At 39.5% G+C, this 19,598-nt stretch overlaps 1 protein-coding gene across 18 annotated transcripts in view; it reads left to right on the top strand.

Annotated features, from left to right (window-relative positions):
- ARPP21 (cAMP regulated phosphoprotein 21) overlaps positions 1–19,598 on the top strand; it is a 199,352-nt gene that overhangs the window by 125,766 nt on the left and 53,988 nt on the right. For 14 of the 18 annotated variants that reach the window (XM_086742913.1, XM_086742920.1, XM_086742912.1 and 11 more), the window contains 4 exons: positions 5,489–5,526; positions 7,563–7,622; positions 10,238–10,470; positions 17,975–18,205. In XM_086742913.1, the coding sequence (XP_086599039.1) occupies positions 5,489–5,526; positions 7,563–7,622; positions 10,238–10,470; positions 17,975–18,205 (562 nt within the window). The remainder of the gene's footprint in view (positions 1–5,488; positions 5,527–7,562; positions 7,623–10,237; positions 10,471–17,974; positions 18,206–19,598) is intronic. The other 4 variants (XM_086742924.1, XM_086742925.1, XM_086742929.1 and 1 more) reach the window with 2 other exon arrangements.

Below are 19,598 nucleotides of genomic sequence, written 5' to 3' on the forward strand. Positions count from 1 at the left end.
CAGAATTCATTATATAGTTTTAAGGTATATGTTGTCTCATTTGTGATAAGTAATTTTGCTTGTTTATAAGTAGCTTGCCACATCTGAATGTTTTTAGCCTGGCTTTTTCTTTCTTGACTGAGGCAATTCCAGTAAAAGCAGAGGCCCTTCAGTTTATGTTTTACTTTCAGCACGTGGATCTGATGTAAATACTGTCACAGTAGATGTGGTAGATTCACAGAGTCGTTCAAGGGATGCAGAAGCCTCTTTGCAACCTGTCTCCTGTATGAAAGTTGCTGTTTCTGGCCTGTTACAAAGGAGCTTGTACAAAACAAAGAAAATCTTGGGGTTTTGAAGCAGACCTCAAACTAGGCAAGATGTTTGAAAATACCATATGGATAGTTGTTGCCAAAATAATGCAGTTTCTATCACAGGCAGCAGCTAGAAATACGAGGCTGGGAAATGGAGGTGGCTGGAAAAGTGTGCTGAAACTTGCTCCACAATGTGTTGCTGTTTTTATCTCACAACACAACACAATCTTGCGTTGTAAAGACAGGCAAGCGGTGAGCATTTCAATTGCTCGCAGCAGGAGGTTGTTGTGGTCCGTTGGGTTAGCATCTCTGAGCGGCAAGACCGAAGTAACAGTGTGGTTTGTGGCAGGCGTTTTAAATGGATTGGGAGCGAGCACTTTTAAAGATCAGTAATGTTAAATATCTCTCCCTCTCTCTCTCATATCCACTCATTTGCTCTCTCTCTCTGCTGTCGCAGGTGTTAGTGAGCATCATAATGCAGTGAATTTCAGCCAACCGTACTAATAATATTAATGAGAATGTATGTCTTAGCTGAGCTTTTTTTGAGTGGAGCACTCCTCACAGATATGAGGTGTTTTTAGGATGATGTCAGTGGTTGTGGTACTGGAAAATGTCTTTTTTTTTTTTTTTTTTTTTTTTTTTTTTTCAATTTTAGGAAAGAGAGCAATGGCTTCCTATTATAGGTAGCCATTTACTGCATGTAAGACTTTATAGTTTTAAAGCCCTCTGCAATCATTAATTAATCAAATTCTTTCCAGGTTTCTCTGAGGTAGGTGCCTAAGCCTTGTCATCCTGCAAATTATAGATCTCAAAAGACAGGGAGGGATTAGTCATGTGGTATTTTTATTTTCTCTATACTGTTTACACTGCTGTAGTCAAGCCTTTATCAGTGCCTTGCTTATGAACCTTAGCAAATGGATTATAGATACTTTAGTTCTAATTAGAGTATGCATGAAGAGAGCTTGCATGGGAGGTCTCCAAAGGGCAGCCATGAAGGTCAAGAGTACTGCCGTAACTTGTGGCACCTAGCACCCCTCTCTAAACATGTTCGGGGTACCCAAAACTCTTTGGGTAACATATCAGCCCAAGAGTCAGAACTTTGAACAAAACTGAGGAGGATTGGTTACAAGGGCAAAAAATTCTATGCATGTTTCAAAAGCTGTGAAAAATGTTTTAACCCGGACCCCACATACCAGCCAACAGAAGGTTTGCTTGCCCTTCCTTTGATTTTGCAATACTCTAGTGCAGCAGATATCTTAATTTCCAAGTGGGAAGGTTTTAACAAAATGAATATGTTTATGAATAATGCCATCATTATGATAGTCCTTATGATGATTAGTCTGATATTAGTCAGTTTAAATTATACTTTCTGGCAAGTTTTCCATCTGCCGTGTTGGCTATCATAAATTTTGACAAGGGGAGTTGGAGGTTTTAATGACTCCTGTCATGTGTAGAGTCATAGCTACTGGCAGGGATTGAGAAGCATGTTAATGTGATATCTTAAAAGGATTGGTAAAGAAATAAGTAGTTAATAAATGTGATCATTGCGGCTCACTGAAATGGGAGCTACACAATGCACCTCAAACTTTTCAGGCTTCTAAGAGTAAACCGGTGCTGCATGAGCTCTGTTACGCTCAAAGCTATTTTCAAGGTTATTTTTTTTTTAATTGGAAAGCCTACAACCTTCCTTTTAAAAACATGTTTTTATTGGAAACTTAGTTTTACAACAATTTGTGAATTTTACAGCCAAGTGCACTGGAGCAGAGGACCTGGAGTATCTGGGTCTTGCAAAGAAGTAGTTTCTTGTCTGAACTGCTTTAGTTGCTTTTAGCACATTGAAAGGTAATTATCCAAAAAAAGACAGGGAACAATTTAAAAGAATTTAAAAAGAAGTATGTTATTCTTTCCCTGTGTGTTAATTCAAATTGTAGATTTAACTAAGAATCGCAAATGCGTGCGCAAATGGTACACTACATTTGGCTTTTAAGCATGCAGAAAATGGATTCTAAAGATTAGCAATCAAATTAGGGGAAATTTCATTCTTTGAGGTTATTGTAACATATAACCTCATGAGCCAGAATCACATAAGGACCATCCATGGTTCATAAATGTATTCTCTAGTAATCATTGTGTATTCACTGGAAGAAGTAGGTGTTTTATTACTTACACAAATGCTAGAATTGCTCGTGCTACACATGGAATATATTAAAGGAATTACACATGCTTTTTATTTTTTGTTGCTAATTGTAATGACTATTTTTGACTAAGTAGTGTATTCTGAAGAGCCAGATGCTTTAGATAAAATGAATCATGATTCCTCTGCTTAAGAAAACACTGAGGATCTTTATCACGCTCTAATTAAAGAGAGTCACAAAAGAAATATTTGATAAGGTGGCTTCAGCCTGTCCTATCCTTCTAGTGAGAAAAGACTGGGAGGAAGAGGGTTTACAATTAATAAAAACAAAACAAAGACACACCTCATGTTGGCTACCATAAACTCCTCGGTACTGAAACTCCCATACTGCTGTACAGAGCCTTTGTTTGTGGCTGCAGACCAAGCAATAAGTGTAAGTTGGAAGCCTGAGATCTATCACGTCTTGTTAACTGGCATGAAAATGATTACCCGATGGTCTCCACTGCAGGATATTGCTTCATGTTAATAGTTATCTATGTTGGCTAATGTAATAAAAAACAAGAGCAGCAACCCCAAGTATACCTAGTGCACTGACAGAGCTGATGCACATTTTCCAGTTGAGACTTCAAAAAGGTTCTGGGAAATTGGAAGAGTCAAGTACTTGTTTCATAAATTGACAATTAGTCATACAGAGAACCTTAATGGAAATCTTGCATGCGGAGGTCTCCGAGGAGGCAAATTTGTAGGTAATCTTGCATAACTTTTTTCCTTTTGTAGATTTATTGTCAATGTCTTTGAGTATACAAGAGCCAAGCGTTTTAAGAATGTTTTTGACAACAGCTGTGCTGTGTACTTAAGCTTTCCTGGGGCTTTAAATTGAGCATTATTGATGCTGTAGATCAGGAAAGTGAGTCCTGACCTTGTAGTAGCTAAATTGCTACCTGGAGCTGCTTAGCCATCTGACTTTTAATAGTAAGAATAACATAATGAAAAAGTGCCTGTCTTCTCTGCCTCTGAGCCTCACACCTGTACTAAAAAATAGTTTCCAGGGACTGTGTGGCCCTGTGCCAGCACCATCAGCCAGGAAGACAAACGGAGGTATTACGGACTCTGTCTTTAACTCTGTAATGCAGTTGATAGTGGTTCCCAACAAGACACTGAAAAGTAAGCAGACCTCTCCACTTGCTTAATAAAATATAAATCACAGATATTTATTCTGCTTTATACTCCAGTCTCTTAAAAAACTTGAAAAAAAAAAAATCCAGACAAGTACGTGCACCTTTACTTTTGTAACTTTGTGGGGACACAGACCAGTTACTCTGCTCTAAGCAATGGGTTTTACTCACTTGTTGTGGAAGAGTAGCTGTAATGCTGCTTTTGAAATGTGACTGCAGGGAAATTGATGCACAAATGCCTATCATGAACCTTGAAGTGAAGACACAGTCCCAAAGTTCAGGTTGTACAAGTACACGGGGTGATTACACTGTGCTCATAGGTAGTTAGAGTTTACTGAAGTCTGCACAGACACATTTGTTGATGAAGCCTTGTGAGCAAAGTACATAAAATGTGAGAAGATGCAGTGTTGTAGTTCTGCAAAGGATCTCAGTGGTTTTAGGTGAAACAATTTGTGCCTTCTCTCAGCCTGAGGTGAAACTCGTCTGCTGTAGTTGGGGGGAGCTTGGTCCCCGGCAATGGTGTGCTTGCTGTTGAGGTCCTGAGGCTTTGTGCTATTGAGAGATGCACTTGCCACTTATGCAGCCCAGAGGCCTTTGTGTTTAGTTGGAGAGCAGGATGGGAGCTCACCTGGGAAGCCCATGGAGCTGTCAGATGTTCCCTGATGTGGACACTAGGCAGGCAAATTACAGCTTTAACGAGAAATTGCATTGCCTTCTTAGGGCTAAATTCCTTCCTTGTGTAAATTGATGGGACGGCACTGGCTGTGGTGCCAGGGAAAGCTTTGCCCATGCATCTGCTGGAGCACTGGGAATGAGCAGGGTGTTGCTTCTGATGTTGGCCAGTGCTCTTTGAGTAGGTAATTAGCTCACCCTTTTCAAAACAGAAACATCTCAAATCCGTGCATGTCCTGTACCATTAAAATTTGACACAGCTGACGATGGCATTGCATTATTCTTTGAGCTGAATCCCGTTGTTATGGAAGTAATGGGCATGATCTCTGGTGCCCTTCTCCCTTTGCCTGCCTTTTGTTTAAATTCAGTGTAAGTACCTACTGTCCTTTCTTCTGTACCTCATGGAGATATAATCCAGTGACAGCTACGAGGCACTTTGTGTAGTGAACATGAAATAGGAGGGAAATGAAAAAATCAAAGAGGGAGAATTATTCATGGGAAATTGAGCCTAGCTTCATTTCTCTGCATAAAAAATTAAGTAACACTAAAAGAATTATACACTTGCCAGTAGGATTTATTTTTTCCGAGCCCTTCACCTTTCTTGGGATCTAAGTCCTCCAGCAGAGAACCTTTTTGCAGTAGACTATTATTGTTGTTAACATTATTATTAAGATGATTATCATCATTTTATATCTCAATGTGGGTATGACTGTTACCTCTCCAACCGTAAAATGTGAAATCACATAGTATTTCTAAGTACTGTAGTAGCTTCTCTCCCTTTGAAGAGCTTTGTCAATTCTGCATGCTGTCCTCCTGTTTGTCCTTCCTACCTGCAGCTCTGTGCTAATCTGCAAGCTTATTTTGAGGTGGTAGGGCAGACCAGTGCAACCATATATTATTTAGGAAAAACGTTTTTCCCCTTTGAATTGACGGTATTTTGCACATACCGCTGCCTTCTAATCTCAAGACTGAGAAGTTTCAGTTTGTTTCCAAACTGAGACCCCTCGTTGGCAATGTGTTGTAATGCATGGAATTTATTTTACTGGCCTGACCTTATTCTTGACCTTTTTTCCCTCTTGTCTTCTGCAAATGCAAATGATGCATGAACTGAAATCCCCTTAAGCCTGAACAGGGGAGATAATTCTAAAATCAAGGAAGGAATTGGAACGGCAGAGCATATCTAGAACGTCTGATACAATGCCTTTTTTATTTTTCAGTCAGTTTGCTCCCAGGAAAACCTTTTTGTGGAAAACAGGTAAAAAATAGCTCTTTTTTTTTTTTTTTTTGGTGTTAAACTTAGCTGTTTCTCTCTCTTATTATTTTGTCTATCTATACTTCTATAATTGTTTATTCTAATGCCGAAGGCTGTTGAGCAAATTTATAATCCATATTATCTGCAGTGTTTTTCCGCTTTAACGGGGGGAAAAGAGATTGCCTTGCAGTATTGTATCTAAGCAGAGAAGGTGTTACTGCTGCTTTCCCTCGACTTTGCATTTCAGTTCAAAAAAGCAGACTGGGGTGCCAGGGGGAACCCACCTAATGTTTCCTTTCAAATCCTCAACCTGTCTCTGGAGTGCCTTTGGAATTTAACTTATTGGTCTTTAAAAAGCACTCCGGCAGTGGCTGGACGGCGATATTTATGAAACACCACACTCGTGTTTCTGTTCAACCGACTCTCCCGTGGGGCGGAGAGGTAGCACTGACTTCACTTGTTGCTTGTGAAGGCTCACGAGTCCCCCAGACCAGATCTGCTTTACTGCTGCATGGTAGTAATGAGATGGTGATATCTGAGCCAACCGTTACTTTGCCTTACTGTGTGTTAATTCTTACGGATGTTTGTTTATCATAATAAATCTGTTTAAAGCAAAGGGAAGAAGAAACTGTGCTTGATGAAGATCTACAAAATACAAAGTGCTAGCTCTGTAGCAGTGAAAAATTAGCTTAGCTGTGTTGAAGATCTTAGAAATTGCGCACCTTTATGGCAGGTAATGATTTTCACCAAAACAGTGAGAATTTCATTGGTGAGTTTTTGAGCAGTTCTAGCCCGAGTCTGTCCTGTGCAGGTTTTAAAACTCTTAATCATCCTCTTGAAGAAGGGGAGGTTATCTTTCACAGTATTTCTGTCTCTGTCCATCTTTACATCGGTCAGGTGCATTTATGGGTAAGGCAATTCCCATAGAAAATTATTCCACAGTAGTGGCACAAACCAGCTTTTCCGATGGACAGTCCTGAAAGTGGAATGAGGGAACTCCCTCAGGAGGTAATGGCCACTGACACCTAACTGCCTCATATTTTGAGAGCCAAGGATATTTCCTCAGCTGCTTCTTCTGTATCATGACTGTGGAGATATGTTTTATCAAAATAAATAAAAATGCAACAGAGAACCCAAAAAGCAAAATGAAGATGCTTCCATAAACCTACTTTTCCCTCTCTGGAGAGGATGGAAGAATAAATATGATGTAGTTGTTCACATTCCCAAGTCAGGATAGAAAGTGCTCAGACACTGCGCTGCTGAGAGTAGGGTGGGGACCTTTATGGGTTAAACCATGAACTTCATAGCCAGGCCTCCGTTGGTTTATGCATTCAATCCCACACCTACATGCAGAAGAATGTGGCCAGTTCTGGTGTTAGCACTTGGTTCACTTTGCTCAAACCCATGAGCTGGCTGACTAGCTTTCCCATTGTGAGGATGCATACCCATGTGGAGACCAGTAAAAGGTCAGGTTGGAAACTGGGCTTCTGTTGCTGGCTGCGCTGTTGTTGTCAGGAGGGAGACTTCAGCTGCGTTCCTCAGAACACTGCTTTTTCTTGCTGCATGCCTTCACAGGCTTTGATCAGGTGAAGCACTTAAACTCATACTTAGTTCTGTGCACATGAGCAGCCTTATTGATTTGCTGTGTTGAAAGTTAGGTATGTGTTTAAGTGCTTTGCCTTTCTTTTTCGTCAGAGGACTTTAGCATTTCTCTGAGCTGCAGAGATTTCCAAGCGATTTAGCAAGTGCTTAAAATTATATATGCAGGCTTGCATTTTTTATGTTCTTAGTAAGTGATATTTTTATGAATTTTCTTTTGGATGTAGATGTATGGTTCCTTGGCTTCTGAGAATTACCTTGCTTAGTAACTGGGAGTGCTAAATGGCCTTCAGCCTCCCTGGCTGACATTTCTTATGTTCAGTTGACTGTGCACAATTATGGGAGAGGGAGGTGGGGCAATTTTAGCCTTGTTTTTTTTAAAAACAAGATAAATTTGAATTACCATGTCTGTTACCATAATCTTTCTTTTCATTTTTCAGTAGGCTGTTGGAAGACAGTAGTATATGCAATGATACCCATAAGAAAAGACAGCTGTTTAGGTTTGTATGACTTTATTTAATATCCGTTTCCCTGTAACTCTCACTCATTATTTTATCCATGTTCTCCCCGAGGGAGACCTTGATGGGTATGGGTATGTCATTTTTGTCGTTGGAAAAGAGCATGGAGAACAGAATTCTTACCCTGCTCATCCCAAGCTCTTTGAATGGGGAGGTCACAATGGGACTCTCTCCTTTGGTTTTTACGGATCATTGGCTCAGGAACCATATGAGATTTTTAGCTGCCCAGCTGCTCAGACTGCCACAATTTGGGGGTGACTCTGATTGGTGGAAGTTCATTTTGCTCTACTATGTATAACAGGCACGTTTCACAGACTAGTGCCCAGACTGACCTTTTTTCCTTTCATTGGTTTATTAAAAGCTGAAGTAAAAGTACGATGAGGTGAAACTGATTGAAGTTCCCTTATCTAAAGTAGCAGTGTTTTGAAACTTTCTCTGTGAACTTTGTCTTCCAAACTTGAATTGCTTCTGCCCAGAAAACATTCAGATGTATCGCATATCCCAGACTGTGTCCCCAGGCACAGGGAATCAGTAGGAGTCAGTCCATATTTTCATGGAGAACTTTTTTTATCAGATGACACACTGGATCAATGGAAGACCCAACCTGCTGGTGACAGTGTTTCTGTGAGAGGCTTCAGAAGGCTCTCTTCCCACACTGTGGATTCCCAAAGGTTCAGTTGAAATCAGCCAGAACTGAGCATGCCAAGCTGCTTTTAAAGTCAATCAGCTGCCACAAATCTTAAGCAGAGTGGGCAGAAGTAATGGATGCTTTCAGAAGCGTGCCCTTTGTCCAGTAAGGCACGTGGACAGCTGGGCGGAAGTAGCGTGATCACTAGATGTCTGTATGCATTGGGGTTTGCATATATAGCAGTGATAGTTTTGTGTCACTTCAAACCTGTATGATCTATATTACGTATTTTTTCATTATGAGGAGAAAAGGATGTGGGATTATTTGACGTATGGTTGCTGACTGTGAATGTCAGCACAGCAGCCATGGAGGAGATGGTGAGACTGCAGAAGATAAGGAGCGGTGCTGGAGCATCTGGAGCTGCATCCTATGTCCACAGGCAGCAGTCAGAAAAACTTTTCTCCATGCTTTGGGTTGGCTTTGATGATCTGAGAGCCTTAGATAGGGCATGCAGGAGTAAGGAGGCATCTCATATGCGGACACTCTTAATAACTACTATCTGTTCAAGTTTGGGGAACAAAAAGGAATTTCATGTAACCCAAAACTGCAAATAACTGGGATAGAAAAGCATTCTGTTTCTCTCCCTCTTTTCCACAGTATATATAAATATAAAAGAATTGTTAATTTCTAAGCACGAGAACACAAAAGAGTCTGTAAATAATATACTTTGTTTTTTTTCTTTCCAATTACATCTTAAGGACAATTTCTTTTTAAAATCTTTTTCCTTTTTTTATGTTGTTTCTTTTGTGCTGTTTCTCTTCATGCTTTCCCACTGTCCGGGTCTAGCAAAGGTCAACAGGTTAATACTGCTGATCACATCTGTGAGGGGCTCTGACCACAGGCAAGGAACGCACCAGCCTGATCCCGTCTTTGGCATGCTGCTCCTTCACGTCCTGAGTGACACAGCTCAGCAGGTTCTCCAAATAAAAAGCAGAAGCCACGCTCACAAGGAGAAAGGGGACAAAAAAAAAAAAAGTAGATACAGTCCTATCCTTTTGTTTTGTAGAAAAAGCTTTGAGCCTGCAAGGTATTATGCTGTAAAATAAGACAGAGGGGTGGCAAATGTCTTCTAAAAGCCTTCCAAAAGCCAGTGTTATTAGCATTACTTGGGATAATGGTCGTGGTGCACTAAACTGTAGTAGTTATGCAGGTTTTGATGTTTTAGCATACATCGTAAACTGTTCACTGTAAATAAGCCAAATTCTCCTCCAAATTCTGCTCACGGTTTACTTTGTTGTCACTCGCAATACACTGGATGCTCTGTGGCTGTCCAAGGACAGGCAGTCTCTACCCAGAGACCTGTGCAGTTAGTGTATGCAGAAGGTAAAAAAACCCAAACCCTAACTGGTGGGTGTCTAAGGTCTACGTGGAGTGTTAGCATTGAAGAGTTTTGAGTCATGCTGGGAGGACACATGTTTAGGGGAAGGCTTTGGGTGACAAGAGCAGATGAAAAGGCAGATCAGTGGGGACAAGGTGCAATAGAAGTAAGGAGGATGGATATGAAGATGGAAATAGAGTGCAGGTGAAGTTAGTGAGAAGAACAGTATAGTTGACAGACAGCAAAGGGAGCTATATCGAGGGCTTTGAGGGAAGAGACCAGTCAACAGACAACAGAAATGCTCCATCAGTGCCGCATAATATTGCTGCGTCAGCCCTGTCTGGTGAAATGCTCTTAGGATACATGCAAAAGAGGAGCAGTGGTAAGTGCTGTGCACGTGAAAGGGTACAGCAGTGTTTGCTTGCTGAAGGCAGATGAATATTGGGATCAAATCCCTTGTTTCAGGCATGCTTTCAAAAATGCGGAGTATTTCCTTTTTCTTTGTTAGGCTTGCTGCAGGGTACCCAAAGATAGACTCAGCCCTGACATGGTTTTGTTTGTGTATAAGCCTTTGTTTCCTGATGTCTGTAGGGGTAACAGAGACAGCACAGGGAAGGCATCTGGCAGTCGGCAGAGCAGTACGGAGAATGAATTGAAGTGGACAGACCACCAGAGACCATGGAGCAGCACAGACTCGGACAGCTCAAATCGAAATTTGAAGCCAGCCATAACAAAGACAGCCAGTTTTGGTGGGATAACCGTCCTGACAAGAGGAGATAGCTCATCAAGTAACAGAAGTACCGGCAAACTGTCTAAAACAGGTAGCTAGTACTGTATTGGGTTCACAGTACTTGTTGTGTGGTGGTAAATGGGTGTATTGGTACTTCGAATCATAGAATCATAGAACAGTTTGGGTTGGAAGGACCTTTAAAGGCCATCTAGTTCACCCCCCTGCAAAGAGCAGGGACATCTCCAACCAGATCAGGTGCCTGAGTATGTTATATCACAGAATCACAGAATGGTTTGGGTTGGAAGGGACCTTCAGAGTTCATCTAGTCCAACCGCCATGATTGGACTAGATGGTGAATTATGTGAACGTTGTATTTCCTGTGCATAGCAGATGCGTATGTCCATCTACATACGCTAGTATTTGGGTACCTGGTATTGAGTGTTTTAGGAATCAAGAAAACATTGTGCCTGAGGTTCGCAAGTCATAGGTGAGGTGGGCTTTTCAGGAGTAAGGTATGTGTACGTCCTATTTGAACACTCTCTGCAGTTGTTGTAGCCTGAAAAGATGGTAATCCTTTAAGACAAAGCACAGATTTTTCCTTATATTTATCTTGCTTTTCTTGAATCGTGAGGAATTAAATGTCATATGTCTGATGAGAAATCCAAGAACATTTTGTTGTTGTTAAAATGCAGACCATCTGTATCTTGGAGCACAGCCTCTCCCTCACTGCTGGCAAATGAGACAGTGTGCTGTGGTGGAAGCAGGCAGAAGCACACTGGATTCACAGAGGTCCCACAATCTTTCCATTTTCTTGTTTAGTTCCCATTAAATGAAGGCCTCATTTAAGGGCACTGCAAACCTGTTGGGAATTCTGCATTTATTTACATTAACGCTAACATAGGAGTGAGTCACAGGCTCTGGATCTAAGCAACTTCAAGCCATGCCATTAAGATACTCTATTATACTTTTGTGTAAAAGTGCATAATAAATAATGAGCCCATGAGATGATTCCATCATTTCGGTTTGTTTGATAAATATAGTACAGGGCAAGTGGTAATCAATACTTAGCACTTAGTGCTCTTTCAGCTCGGGAGTATTTTATAGATGGTACTTAATTTAAACCCAGTTTATCAAATCTGAGTTGGTCAGATTTCACTTCTGTTCCCAAAATTGGATGCCTTTGCAGTGATTCAAGATGCTGCAGAACAGAATTTTCAGAATAAATCAAGTAAAACTTTAACATAGTGGACCTCTGGATCTTGAACATAGTTTAAAACGTTGTTATATTTCACAACTGTAAAGGAACCTGGGTTGTTGGAAAGCTGCTGCTTCAAACCCTGCTGGTCATAAAGCTGCTGCGAGCTTTTGGAATATCCTGCCTCTTCTTCATGCTTCTATTTTACATTTCTTTTGAGATCCTAGACAAATACTGGATTTGTTATCTTAAGATTCATGGAATCATAGAATATCTCAAGTTGATGAATCTTAAATAAGATTCTCCTTCAATTTTACTCCATCCTTAGATATGTGAAATCCTGTGGAATTAAGATGTGAATTTGACTTTGAAAATTAGTACAGTATAGTTGTTTACCTCTGGCTTCTTCCTGAGCATGAGTGTACACAACATAGCAAAACCAGTGTATATGTAGTTTTGAAACTATACTCCCCTGTATTTTTATTTGTATAATGGCCGAATAGGCTATACAGTGGGGCCTGAAGTATGCAGCAGACCATGTTTTTACCTCCAGGTTTCTTTGCCTCCTGCGAATCTTTCCATTGCATCAGAATTCAATTTGATATGCATGAATTAGGAAGGAGGCACAGGTTCCTGATAGGCTTTTTTCATATCATTCGCCTTCAGTACAGTGCAAGTAAATGCATTTCTCAGCAGCATTGTATTGCAGAGGTGCAGAGCGTTTAAAATTATGTCAGTGAAATCCAGTTTGGATAGTTGAGACATCTAATTGCAAAAGAGTAATACTTGAAAATAGCTGTTTTAGTGTTAAAATCAAGCATAGTAAAAGGTGCACTTAGAAGATGTATTGATGAAGACATCTCTGAAGCATGCCAATACTTGTAAACGCATCTGTACTCTGTATGCCCCAAACCCAAAACTGCTTTCAAACAAAAGCTCTTATAATACATTTTAAAAATCAGTGATACTAAAATTCAATGTTCTTTGCAAAGCAATTACATATTATAAGTGCTTTGACTTTTTTTTTTAAGCAAAGTGTTTAAATTTGAAAGCTAGGTGAGGCACAGAAAAAGTAAAAAAGGAAAAAAATAAAAAGAAGACATGGAGAAAAAGAGCAAGGCTGGATGTCAAAACAAACTTACACCTTCGAAGCCAGGACACAAAGTCAAACTATCAGTCAGCCTGAGGAAAGTCAGAGGAAGTAATATGTGAATCGCTATTTCTGTCTTTCTCTCTGAAATGTTATTGAATGGCATTAAAGCAGAAAAGAATGACTGTTCAAAGAATAATGGGGAAATATGCCTTGATGAAGTGTTCTCACTTCACCAAAAAATGCTGAGTGCATTCATACAGCTGTCAGAGCCCCTACGTGCTATTTGCATGTGTTTTCTAAGGTACATTAGGTACCGAGTGACACTGTATTGTGTTTTTTTTTTGCATTAGAACTTCATCATTCTGTACTCCAGTCATAGGCAGTGCTGGGAGTTCTGTAGCTCAGTACACATTTAAAGCCTGATCATGTTTTTATTTGGAGAGATTTTGTTTATTTTCTTTTATCTTTACAACAGTGATTGGAATGAGATTACAGAGGTGTAGCTGCAAGCATTAGGCGCTCTACCCTGATAGTATGGCAGAGCCTGGTAGGCACCAGTTCTGTCCCGGTTCTCCTCTCCACAGAATGTAGTAATCTGTTTTCTGAAGTACTTTGTGATTCACAGTAATAAATTTAAAGCATTTTTGTCCTGCATGTAGTATGTATGAAGCCATTCTGAAGTCAGAGGTAGGTCAAAATATTCTTCATTTGTTACGTGATGGAAAAGGTTTTGTGACCATTTTAAATACGAAAATTATTCTACATGTATGATATTCATCCAGAAGCATTGTCAAACACATTTCTTGAGCGTGGAAATATTAAGCCTTCAAGTATGTTCACTAATGGCTCACAGCTGCCTTCATGAGTATATATAGTGATGCAATATTAGCACTGTAGCCTTTCTGGATGGTTTTTATTATTGTCACCAAAATTAAATGTTCTGCCCTTAACTTTAACTTCTGATAAATCAGTAATTAGTGGTACATAGCAGACAAACAGAAACTGAAGCACAGAAAGATGTTAGCCTGCCCTTAGGTAAAGATAGATCATAGAATGTGCTGTTGTCTGCACTAGAGTCCAGTAGTGTCAATTAGTCTTAGACTTTAATTGCATTCAGCTGCACAGGAATTAGAGTTTAGCAAAGGAATTATGTTACTTCATTCTTGCAAACTTCACAAAAGGGGCTGTTTGAAACCCATTGCATGGTTATCTTACTGGTTCTGGTGATTATTTTCATGCACCTGTTGATTGATTAGAAAGCCCTGTTCCATTAAAAAGCACAGATTGTATATTGCAAATAAATTTTTCTGCTCTGTTATTCTGAAGGTTAGTAGATATCTAGACATGTATTACATAATAATTCAGTATTGTATAGGGAGTTAATAATTGAACAAATTGCAATAAGATTGCATTCCTACAACTTGGAACATCATGCAAAACCTTGGTTAGTTTAGATTTTCAGTAATATAATGGACTTCCCAGGATAGATTAAGCATGTAGAGTGGTAAGTGAAATAGATGCCCCTGTAGGCATCAAAGATGTACCTGTTCAGTCTCTAATACACCCATGAAGATAAAATGTGGATTATCAACTGCTATGTTATTCTCACTGACACAACACGTTTTAATATACATTATTAGGAGGTAAGACAAGATGTGTTTCAAAGAAATGTCCTCTGTGTATCTACATATCTATTTAAATAATTATTGGAAGACTTAGAAGATGTAAATATTGCATCTTTAGCTTCTCCTAATGCATTTTCCGTTCAGTGGAATGCACATCTGTTGGAGTGTATTTCTTTCCCTCCCGTTTACGAAAAGCTGACTGTGTTGGGGTATCAGCTCTGTTGATACAGATCTGTAGGGATCGTTAACTTCATTGGCGGGGCTCCAAGTAATTGGAGCCACAGTCTAATCTCTCCTGTTAGGTGTTCATTGCTACCCTGTTGGGAAAAGGCGATTATACTGCAGGCATTTCAATACATGAACCTTTTTCCTTTTTTTTTTTTTTTTAATATGAAGTATCTTGTAAATTATAATTTTATCTCTGAGTTTTGCAACTGGATTTCTGCTTCTTTATGATTTCCTTTAATTGGGCATTAGCCTGATGGATCTCATGAGTCCAAGAGAAACTGTAGGAATGTTGATGCATGGGCAATAAATCATGAGCCAACTGCTTCCAGTCATACTCTTCCCACCAACCAACTGTGCTGAAACGTCAATCTTATTTTTAGAAGTACAACTTGCAGAGGAATAATTGTGTTCACATGAGCACGTACCATTATTATTAAAAAAACCCTTAAATACATTGTAATATATAGAAATGCAATTGACTTATAAAAGTAGCAAATAAATATTCCTAAGCCAAGAGACTTTATCCAAGACAAAAATACTTCCAGAAGTGATCAGCACTGTACTGCTCCTGAAAAACTGATTGTTTGGAGCAAGTAGTGGGTGGATCTTGAGAGTCCAGTTGATAAGAAAGAAAAAAATTAACCTTGGACTTGGAAGATGGGATGAACAGAGTTGTCCAAAGTCGTCAGGTACTGAATGCTGACCCAAAGAAAATACAGCAAGACATGTTGCATTGCTCACTAGCGCTCAGGATATTGGAAAGTTAATGGGACCTCCATGCTTTCCCTCCACAAACCCCCTAAACTATTAAGAGTTTCTGGTGACTTTTCTGTTTCTTGTTCTTTTACCACTCCTTGAACTCTTGTATCTATCAGAATACTCTAGAAATATATTAATGGAAAGTGATGAGAATATGAAGGTTATTGTTATGGCAACTGTGGAGCAGCAAGAAAATGACAGAAGAATCTAGAAGAAGTAGCCATCATTACATGCTGAAAAAAGAGGTTGGATTGTGTAATGGGGGCAAAAATCTCATTTAGTCAGAGTTCCTTTCAGAAGTCTTTAGCAAGACATCTCTTAATGTGAATCTGAATAAAGTCAGATAGTTAATTTTTTTTTTCATTTGCTACAGTACTGAATTCATTATGTGGTGATTTCTTATTCCAGATTTAGACACCGTGAAAACAGCTAATCAGAGCTACAAAGACAAGATTAATTCCTGTTAATTTCCAAACATTGGTGTTGGAATTCACTTGGCTTAATATGTCTAGACTTAAAATGACAGGGAATAAGTTGTAGTGATGGAAAAAAATTAAAATAGATCATTCTTCTACAGGATAAATTGGAGCAAAATTGGTTAAGTAGTAATTTCTAGGATTTTTTTTTAATATTCAGAAAGTTGCTGAAGTGATTTTGTGTCTTATTTGTGTTCTTTCAAAATCACCAACTTGATCTACTGACATAGGAGAGCAAATTTCTGATCTTGAAGGCAGACATTTCAAAACTATCATCTTAGCCAATGTTTGGTGATAGCTGCAGCTTCTGCCTTCCATTTGATGAGTACATCTGAATTCATTGCAGTCCTTTGGCTTTCAACATTCAGAAGCTGGTAAAGATCAATCCATGATTCTGCCATAAAAACAGCTGAAAAGGGGAAAAGAAAAAAAAAAAAACAACAGTTGAATGTCACACCTGCAGTCTTCTTCTTAACGACGTTTCTTCAGAATAGCTGAATGGGGAGAGAGAGAGATCTGAACTCAGGCTTGGCACTACTTACACACTCAGAAATAACACTGGGAGATTCATGAAATATAATGATCTCTCCTGCATCTCCAGGTAGCTTTCCAGCCCGTTGAATTCAATAGGTCATGGAAAAAAGGAGAAAGTAAAGCAAGAACTCAAAGAAGCAACATGAAGTGCATGTAGAAGGACCAGAGAAATACAGGAAGGGACCCAGTAACTACCACAAAAAGAAAATGAAACTCATGCAGTTGCGTATACATTTGCAATACATTGCTTGCAGCTTGATGAGGATGACCTCCAGGAATATCTCTGCAATTTCTAGAAACACTGAAATCTGAAATGATCCAATAAATAAAACTATCCCTGCAGAAATAGTCTTTCTAAATTTCCAACCTCGGTCTACAAGGAGGGGAAAAATACAGCAACTAATACAACTTAGAAGTGAATCTATAGAAATTGAAAATTTCTTCTGAAATCTCTGTTACTTTCTTGATTAGATACTGGAGAAGCAGATTTAGGGTCATGCTGATGGCAAATAGTCCACAGTACATAAAGAGGACTGTCTCTGTAGTAGCTGCTGTATGGATATAAAGTTTGCAGAATATGGATAAAACTGTGTTTCACACAGCAATCTGCAGTAATCTGTGGAAAGACCCTCTATTAGGATGCTGGTGTGATTTCTTCAGAGGAGAAGATTGCTCTGATTATGAGGAAATTAATTCCAATATGGATTTGACTGGAAATTAATCCAAGACTCTAAGCAGTCTATTGCAGGGTCCTCCTGCAGTATCCCAAATATGAAGGGATGTAATTTGCCCTCCATGAAAGAAGTTTGCTAAAACCTAAGTCTGAGTTCTGTTTTATTTTTAGTCTAGACCTGGAGGAGGGCACTAAGGAGGTTAGTAATTAATGTAAGAAGCATAGACACTGCACTGAAGTAAAATAAAAGAAGTTGCAATTAAAATATACTTTACTTTTGGAAGGAAGCATCCATGCAGACATTTGCTTTCACACCTCCCTTGTATTTGCCTTAACATCCTACTTTAAGGAAGCCATTCATATGAGTCTTACGCTCTGAGATTCTTGTCGTTTTTATGTGAAGCGAATTGAAATCTAATCAAATAAAATCTCTAATGTTTGGAAATTGTATTTGTTTTTACAGTAATGCATCTCCTCATCCTTCCAGGCAGAAATGTATTTTAGCACATTTGATTTATCTTGATTGATCAATTTTAATAAACTAGGTCCTGAAAAATCAAAGTAGCAAAAGTCTTAGGTAGTGTCTTAGGTAGCTTTAGGTTAATACACATATGGCATAGCTACCTTGTTACTTGGCTGACAACTCAGTTGCTAATTGTTTTGGGGTTTTTTTGTTACAGAAAATGTTTGGTGGTTTGTTTTTTTTTCTTTTTCATATACCTTATGAACCAATACTTTGACATTATAAATATATGCTGAGGATTTTGTCTTCTCTTTGATAAAGCTCTTTACTGGCTTGAGGGAAGCGGATGTTGCAGGATGAAAGTGGTCTTTTGAACTGTAGAAATACCGCTGGATACCGAGCTCAGTAGGGTGTGAAAACCCCACTCCTATGAGCTGGGCATGACTAGCGCTTGCCTTTGCAGTCTGTGAAGGCTGTCCTCATGTGCGTGCTGTATCTGATGGGGACTGGGGTCCCTTGTAACCCCTGGTTGCGGTTGTGTCTCTCCTTTAGGCTCAGAGTCTTCCAGCAGCGCTGGCTCCTCAGGATCCCTGTCACGAATACATCAGCCTCTCCAAAGTGCATCTCTTGTCCCTGGGGTGACGGCCAGCTCTTCAGGCAACGTGTCCTACCCTGAGAATGGGATGAGTGGCCAGGTGGGCCCCAGCAACACCAGCTATATCATTCTTCCACTTGAAGCTGCAGGGATACCGCCTGGCAGTATCCTTCTCAACCCACACACAGGTCAGTACGATGCTCTCCTGCCTGGTACTGCCCTTCAGTGTTTCTGGTGTCATCTGGGAAATTGGCAAATTTCATGTTTCTAGATATATTTTCCTTGAGGCATTTTATGAGAAGCAAGCAGTAAAGATATGTAGAAATTACATTTGGCAGGTTGTTCTTTTCGAATCTGCAGGCAAAGCTGGATTGGCTTTCTGAGGCTGTTGTGATGCCGGTGGGAAGTGATGCAAAACACACTTGTGCTGTCCCAGACAAGATATTAATCTTGTAAAGTTCTGGCACTCCCTGGCTGTGAGTCCTCTGAGATCCTATTAGCTTCAGTAAGGACAGACCCTCTTCCATATCAGGCATGCTGAGATATAGTGCAAACGAAATGCGATGCTCATAGTTTTAGAAATCGTGCTTAACAGCAGAAGAATTTCAAAAGGCTTAGAGGCTGCATTTGAATTACCACTTCAAGGTTAATTTCCTTATGTGATTAGCAATTGTATTTAAATCGGAAGTTTTGTGATAAGAGAAAGTCATGATCTCTTCAATTCCATATCGTGGCCCTGAACAAGGCATTTGCAGTCACCCAAGCACTGTGGACTCTTCAGTAACCACTCAGCTTGAACTCAGAGTGCTTGCTGAAAGTTTAAGGCAATTTGTTACCTCCTTGGTCCAGATGAAGTCCAGCTAATGTTACACTATTACTCCCTACAGTATTGTATTGACAGGTTCAGAGAGGTTGAGACTGTGATGCTTCTTCAGTGGTCTGGACTATTTCAGTGACCGTGACTAGCTGGGCTGTCACCCTTAGCTGAGTTATGCTGTGTTTAAAATAACAAAGTCTACAGTGCAATGTGTTTTCCATTATGCTGGGAGTTGAGAGTTGAACTCCAAAATACTTTTTCAGAGTCCTTAGTAGAGCATTCAGGAGCTTTTTATTTGGGGATTTTTATTTATAACCAGTGTTGTACGTGTATTACACCTCTGTGTTCCAATATTTTGGTGCGAATGTGTAAGCTTATTTGTAAGTCCACTGCTAAATAGACTTTTTTAGTCAGAATGGAGTAAAGAAAAACTGAAAGTTGCAGGTTTTAAGAAAAACACAGCCTTGACAAACTATTAAACCAAACTTCCCATAGACATTTGGAGACCGTAGTACCTGGGGCTGATCTGTATATATCAGCATATATAAAATCAGGGAGGAGTTCTTGTTTGTTTAGATTCAAATGTGGTAAGTTCTTTCCAGAGAGATGATTTAGAAAAGTACATGTTTGTGCAAGTTACTAAAGCCTTTACTATTTACGTGTACTTTTTTTTTCCAAGATACTACGTTATTGACATGAGAGCCTAATACTGTCATCATAAATGAGGATTTTAGTCATTTCTTAAAATGACTCGGAGGAGAGGA

Source organism: Chlamydotis macqueenii, chromosome 2, assembly GCF_036417535.1.
Source record: "Chlamydotis macqueenii isolate bChlMac1 chromosome 2, bChlMac1.mat, whole genome shotgun sequence".
Classification (NCBI taxonomy): Eukaryota; Metazoa; Chordata; class Aves; order Otidiformes; family Otididae; genus Chlamydotis; species Chlamydotis macqueenii.